General features: G+C 32.2%; 1 protein-coding gene across 2 annotated transcripts; it reads right to left on the bottom strand.

The window, feature by feature from the left end:
• Positions 1-365: 365 nt before the first annotated feature.
• LOC8264735 (L-aminoadipate-semialdehyde dehydrogenase-phosphopantetheinyl transferase) lies at positions 366-5,589 on the bottom strand. Of its 2 annotated transcripts, none has more exons than XM_048375235.1 (6): positions 5,137-5,589; positions 4,462-4,594; positions 3,361-3,605; positions 2,350-2,521; positions 1,780-1,890; positions 366-800 (listed from the first exon to the last, which is right to left on the bottom strand). In XM_048375235.1, the coding sequence occupies exons 1-6, from the start codon at positions 5,250-5,252 to the stop codon at positions 717-719; spliced, it is 861 nt and encodes a 286-aa protein (XP_048231192.1). In that variant the 5' UTR covers positions 5,253-5,589; the 3' UTR covers positions 366-716. The 2 variants fall into 2 exon arrangements, with proteins under 2 accessions (XP_048231192.1, XP_015578332.1); XM_015722846.3 differs by having other exon boundaries at positions 1,697-1,890; positions 5,137-5,576.
• Positions 5,590-6,971: the final 1,382 nt, after the last annotated feature.

The raw sequence follows: 6,971 nt of genomic DNA, 5'->3' as shown, positions 1-6,971 counted from the left end.
ACTAATTTTCTTTTCCTTTCCATGGTATTGACTCTGGACATGATAGTCAACAGTTTTTCTGGAACTTATTTTTGTTTCCTGATCATATAATGATAGTTTGCCATATCAGATACATATTTATGATCAACTTACATTGATACAAGGGCAATTCTGGATTTCTGATGTCAAAGATTTATATGCATAGAACTGTGCTGCTATGCTATTTGTGGCTTCATTCTAAAAGGGCTTATATTTCCAGGTATCTTCAATCATGTATTTATTATTAAACTTGGTTGTTTATACTGGCATAGCTCCATTTGTTGAGAAAATGGCATGAGTTGGATGTTGCTTAATGAGTAGTCAGTAAACAAAGGAAGGAAGATAAATACATCGAAGGACCCTTCTTCATCTGTTGGTCTAAGTTTATTCTTGAATTCGTATGTATCTATGTAGCATTTAATTTGACTTGGAATCATCTGATTTGATTCGAATACACCACAGCTAAAAGCAGCTTATGTAGTTGATATGCCTATTCCCACAGTTCATTCCTGTCAACATTGCTAGAAAAGCAATGTTGAAATAAACAACTCCATGTTCTCTAATCTTTCTAGTTAAAGAGATACATTGATATCACACCATATATTGCACATTTGCAATCTGCTGCTGCAGTCTCAAAGTTAATGTTGCGAGGATTTCATAGCTCCACTGTAACATAAACACGAGTTTTTCGCCCATTACTATTGTGGGATCAACCGCTCGTTCTTGATATGGAACAGTATGATTATCCTGGGCCTCTGCGTCCTCCGTTCATCTGCAGCTAACTGAGAACATGGAGAAAAAGGATGCACGGACAAAAAAATTTGTTGTGATTGACCTTCAGCAATATGGAGTAAACTGATGATTTTCTTCAACTTTAGGCCAAATAAGTACATTAAGAAAACAGCAATTTGTATGCACTGTAATTTTATCTAACTTCTTTAGTTCTATCATTTTTAGCCTATAAATCTTAGGCAATTTAGCAACAAAAAATGACTACTAAGTAAATACCACCTACCTAATCAATTGGCCAAAGAGAAACTCTCTACTTATTTATGGTGCTAGTAATATTGGACTTCTTTTTCTTGATTAATGCAACATTAATATTTTACCAAGAAGAACAACACTGTTCATCCATTGATGAAGAAATGGAATAATATTCTTTTGCATATTATGGTCATCAGCATTAGACATATTTTTGTTCACACTAGATAGGTTGAAATAATTAATGTCATAGGTTAGGTTCAAATTGACAATGTTAAAAGAAGTGGATAAAATTGAAAAAAACAAGAAACACTTCTCCTGTTCAGGAGGAATTTGTCCTTCTAATAAGCTGCAACATATGCATCACAGGCAAAGCTGTTTAGCATATCTTATTCGAATTAATGGACCGCTAAATGGAACTTTCTTATGCATGGTATTCACTTGTATATTAATGATTCCTACATTCAATCTCTGCACAATAATTTAGGAATTCATTTTCTGTTCAAATATAGTTGTGGTTGAGCATATTAGTATGTCTATGAACTAAAGTACTTTTTCTTTTAGTCTATTTTAGGAAAGAATGCGAGCAAGTGTGCATGTTCTGTCATGCCACATTTTCCAAAGCATTTTCGCTATCTGGCATTGCAGAAAATTATGTTGACAGCTTTCCTCCAAATAGACATCTATTTTTGCATACCTTTTAATCTTTTGCTTGAGTATATTAACTGCACCATGTGAAAATTGGATGAGTTGTTCTATGGTTCGCTCAACAAATCTTACACTGGGAAGATAAAGACCCTTGTGGTACTCCACTTCATCAAAGTCCAATTGGCTTATGGTTCTCTTGTAACTATCAACAGCTTCTTTTGGATGACCCTTTGCAACAGACACCTGCAATTCCATGGAATAAAGCTACAACAACCATTCCATAAAAGGAGGAATGAATAATTAAAGCTACTATGGTTGGTAGACCTATATCCTTAAGAGTTCAAGCAGCCATGCTAGCCTTCAGTTTTCAACGCAAGTTTTTGAATATATAGATTATAACTGCATAAACATGATGTAGAAAACCAAAAAGAAAATTCGGATTAAGCCATGCAAATTCTACCTTGTTAAGAAGCCCTGATTAATTACAGAACTAGTAAATTGAATTACTTCTCTTTTGATATAGAATAAAAATCATTACATGATACCTTTCTCTTGTTGTTTGAGCTGTTTTGCATACCAATATTAGTTTTGTTGTACCACAGCAAAAAATTAATAGCAAGATCATACACGTTTCTATAATTTCAAGTGCGGGAAGTTCTAAAGAACATGATAAGCAAAGAAGACAGTCTAAAGAACAATTACCAAATGTCTATTTTGCAGCTCAAAAAGCCAAAACCTCCATTCTTTCACAGGCTTCCCATCAATTTTAACAAATATGTTTGTCCAGTTGGTGTGATGAAACTCTACTTTGTTCAATCCATTCACCAGTCCACTCCCTCTAGCTTTGACAAATGCTTCTTTGAGACACCAATATCTATAGGAAAGGTAAATAAATTTATATCTAATCATCCTTGAACCCTATTGATAAAGTTTAACATTTAGCATGTAAAAAGAAAATATAGAATTATCAATAATAATTAGAAGTAACAGTTCTAATGGGCTACCCAATTCATAAGAGATCCACACTTGTGATAAGTTGGAAGATCTGATATAAAGTGACAAAAGATCAAGAGGATTGACCTAATGAGCATTAGATAGGGACATATTCATGTACTAAGAATGAAAACTTATCCATCATACCCTATCTCCAATGCCAGATCAATCAAGATTTCTAGTATAATCTGAAATGGATGATAAGCTTATGACACAATTATGAAGGCTGAACTGATACAGAAGCTGCAAAGAGCTAAAACTGACCAATTAACCAAACTACTTATGATTCTTAAAAATGTAGTCTTTTATGTATAGTTATCAATTTTGTGAACAAGAAATTGTAAGTGCTAGAATGAAACTAATTATGGCCTAAATGTTGCAAGATTGTTATCTTATTACTCTAATCCCGCACTTCAACCAACTGTCCAAACCAAAGCACAAGGGGATTAAAGGAAGAAATCAACTCTTGCAAGATCGTCCAACACCAAATATACTAGTTGAAAAACCCAACTCAACACATTAGAGATTTTTGGGAAACAAAATCTCAATATTTTAGTCTAGAAATTAGCAAGACTCTTGTCATTATGAAATTTAATCATCAAAAGGAAAAACTGAAGTTGATGGATCAAATGCTGTATTAATTAATTGAACAGCAACCAACACTCAAGTTCATAGATGTTTTTTTCTTTTGACGTAAGTATGTATAATGTACCATCATACCTGTAAAACTCGACCAAAATTTCATCAGAGGTGCCAGAATTGATTATAGTATTCCATTCCAAACTTGAAAAGTAAGAATTAAAACTGTGAATGAATTCTGTAATAGTCTCATTCTGGGGTTCGACACAACAAACAACGTCCACTCCCACAATGCATACAGGCTCAGATGCAATTGCCACAAAATCGCCATGATGAGATACGTTGAAATTAAAGTTTGGAAATTCTGAGTAAACTTTAGCACATTCCTGAAAACAACATGGAAAAGTTTGCAACTTGTAGAAAACATTACCATAAATTAGAAGTAATAGAAAGAAGTGATATACACTGAAAACTATTATACCAAGTGGCCATCATCGTATTCACACTAAAGAAGATAGAAGCTGTCACTGTCAATTCAAAAACGGAAGAAAATAATATAAATCACAAAAAGGAATGAAGAAAGAAAGAGAGAAGATGATATTAATTTCCTTAACTATTGGAACTTCAACATTTTGTTAGAATCATGAGCAACACAACAAATAACCTCCTATTTGACATTCCAATAAATAATGAGTCCAAAACATAAATGAAAAACAAAAAAAGAAAACATATGAATGTTTGAAGCAAGCATCACAACATCAGCTAACTAGAAACCATCTCCATCCATGACTCTTCATATCCCTACAAAGTACACATAAGAATGGGAAAACTTCACATACACACCTTGTCAAGTTCCCAGGAAATCAAAAGTATAGTTTAAATTTCAATCTACGCTAGTGAAGACAGAGGAAAGGGGATAGGTCACTAAAAATTTCTAAATTAAGCAGGCATGGAAGGAAAACTACTTTTATTGATAGCCAAGTTATGCTAGTTGGATTTGACACTTCTCTTGTAGCTCTACAGTGACCATGATTTGCACAGACAACTAACCAAAGTTCGAATGAAATTTCTACCTTTGGAAAGCAAAGTTTTTTCTATCCAATATAAAACTTGATACCAACCTTAGATATGATTTATGAATGTAGTCAAGCATCTTCTTACAAATATAACCATAAAAGGGGAAAAAAAAAAACAACAATTGGGATTTAGAAACAAGAATGGTATTGCCATCATCGCTCTTACTAGGTATGGTTTCCCCTCCAGTGTACGCTTTATGACAATTTCATCATATGGAATTCCCAATACTTCAAGTATGAGAGCATATTGAAGCAACCGGCTCACAAGTGCCCGTTTTCTATCTTCCATCTTCACAAATCTACCAATGTATAAGATGCATTGTGTTATACAATCTCAATACAGGCAACTAATATTCCTAATTCATCCATACATACTCCCCATAAAATTCCAGGGATAATTATCCTATAGACAATCTCTAGTAAGACAAACTTATAAACAACTTCCGGATTTCTAAAGTAACTAAACATCTAAACTAAAAGACAATTTCTTTCTAGTCAAAACTTATAACCATTTTCAGTCTTAACTCTTGACTTAATATTGAACACTATAATCTATTTTCTTGATAAAAGTTTCTGAGAAAACAAACACATAATGAATCCCAGAAGTAAATAATGTCAATAGGCAGAGACGATGATATCAGGTTCAGTACTAGATTCTAAGGATAAAATGTTATTTTCCAGCATTATTCAAAGAATGGAAATACATGGAGAAGGAAACCAAACTCCAGAAAAACTGTAACTTCTCTTTAATGATTATTATCTTCCTAATATGCACAGACTGGAAAGAATAGGGAATGAGAGAAAAAGGGAAGAGAGGGGAAAAATAAATAAATAAATAAACCTGGTGATGGAGGAGTGGTGATGTTGAGGAAGAAGAAAAAGTGCAAGAGAGAACTCATGGGGAGATGGGTCCCACTTTGATATGTCAACTATCCATCTTTGTACCCCTTTCTCCATTTCTTCTTCCTCTTCTTCTTCCTTCTTACTGTTATTACAAGACAGGAACTTGAGAGCTTGGCTCAATTTTATTCTCTCATTGTTTCTTTTTTCAGCAGCGACTAAAGACTGGAGAGAGGCCGGCAAATTCTTGGGGCCTATATGCTCTTGGATTTGCACATCAAAAGTATACTTTTTACCTTCTTTTTTTTTTTTTTTTGAGAAAAGTACAGAAAAACAATACTTCTTCTAGTTTAATTTTTTAGGACTCTGTTTGAATTGCTGTGGATTATTGAAAAACAGCAGATTTATAATTTTATTACTCATTTGATTAATTTTTTATATTCTTATAAACTGATTTTGTTAGACCTATTTCCAAAAGTAATATTTACTTATTTATTTTCTTAAGAATAAATTTTAAAATTTATAAAAAGTAAATAATAACTATTTTAAAAGTGTTTTTACCAAACACAACACATGCTGACAATTTCCATATGAATGTTAAATAAAGTAACTTGTTTTATTTCATTAAAATTTAAAATAATTTAAATTTTTAATTTTAATTATTTAATTAATTTAATATTTTAAATTTTTACGTAATGTAATAGACATTTTAATTTATTTTTTATAATATTTTAATATTTCTTAATATATATTTTTCGTTAATATATCCACATATATCATGAGAAGATATTTAAATATTATAAAATAAAGTCCATATATATGTTAAGTTAAATTAAAAAATTAAAATTTATATTTATTAAGTTAAATAAAAATTAATGTGTTAAACAAACTCATTTATATAGAAAGCAAGATTTGAAGCTGATTCAAAAAAAAGATTAACTTGGTCGAGGTCAAAATCCAAAGAAAATCAGGTTTGAAGATATCACATAAACTTATCTTTTCAATTCCTTTTCCTATTCTACTTTTCTTTAATTATTTCCTATTCGATTTCTTATATTCCTCTTTATCATTCTGTTATTCTATATTTCTTTTACTTCCATCATTATTCTTAGTTCGTTATTTTATTCTCCTTTTCCTCTAATTCATCTTTAGCTTAATTAATTTTTGTTCTAGCTTGTTAATTGTGTTTTATTAAGTTGGTTGTGATTTTAACTTTTACAATTTGAGTTAATTTTGAAGAGCACAAAGAAAAACTCTTTCTTTGATTGAGTGCAAACACGTGAGGGAGAAACCAATCTTCTTGAAACCATGTCTAATCAATCTTCTTCCAAAGATTCCAATCACGAAATTCCAGATATGAGAGCATTCATGGAGGCATAAACTCCAAACTTGAGCGATAAAGGCTTGATAGCGAAAATAGGTATGCTGAAATGATGGATGAACTAATAAAAATCAAATCTGAATCGAGAGGTAGGAGCTTTCGAGATGAGGAAAGTATGTCTAGAGCGAGGAGAGGAACATGGAGAGATGAAGAAGAATGGGGAGATAGAACCGAAACTCACCATGGGAGAAATAAGGTAGATTCATACTTGGGTAGTATTAAACTTACAATTCCTTCCTTCCAAGGTAAGAGTGATCCTGAGTTGTATCTAGAGTGGGAAAAGAAGGTTGAGAGAGTATTTGAATGCCATAACTATATGAGGAGAAGAAAGTAAAATTGGCTGTAGTTGAATTCACCCATTATGCCACAATTTGGTGGGACCAACTAGTGAGTAATAGGCGTAGGAATGGTGAGGAGGAGATCCAAACATGGGCTGAAGTGAAACGAATAATGAG

The sequence above is a fragment of the Ricinus communis genome, chromosome 6 (assembly GCF_019578655.1).
Source record: "Ricinus communis isolate WT05 ecotype wild-type chromosome 6, ASM1957865v1, whole genome shotgun sequence".
NCBI lineage: Eukaryota > Viridiplantae > Streptophyta > Magnoliopsida > Malpighiales > Euphorbiaceae > Ricinus > Ricinus communis.
The sequence above is the reverse complement of the archived record's forward strand: the minus strand, read 5'-3'. Positions and strand labels throughout refer to the sequence as shown.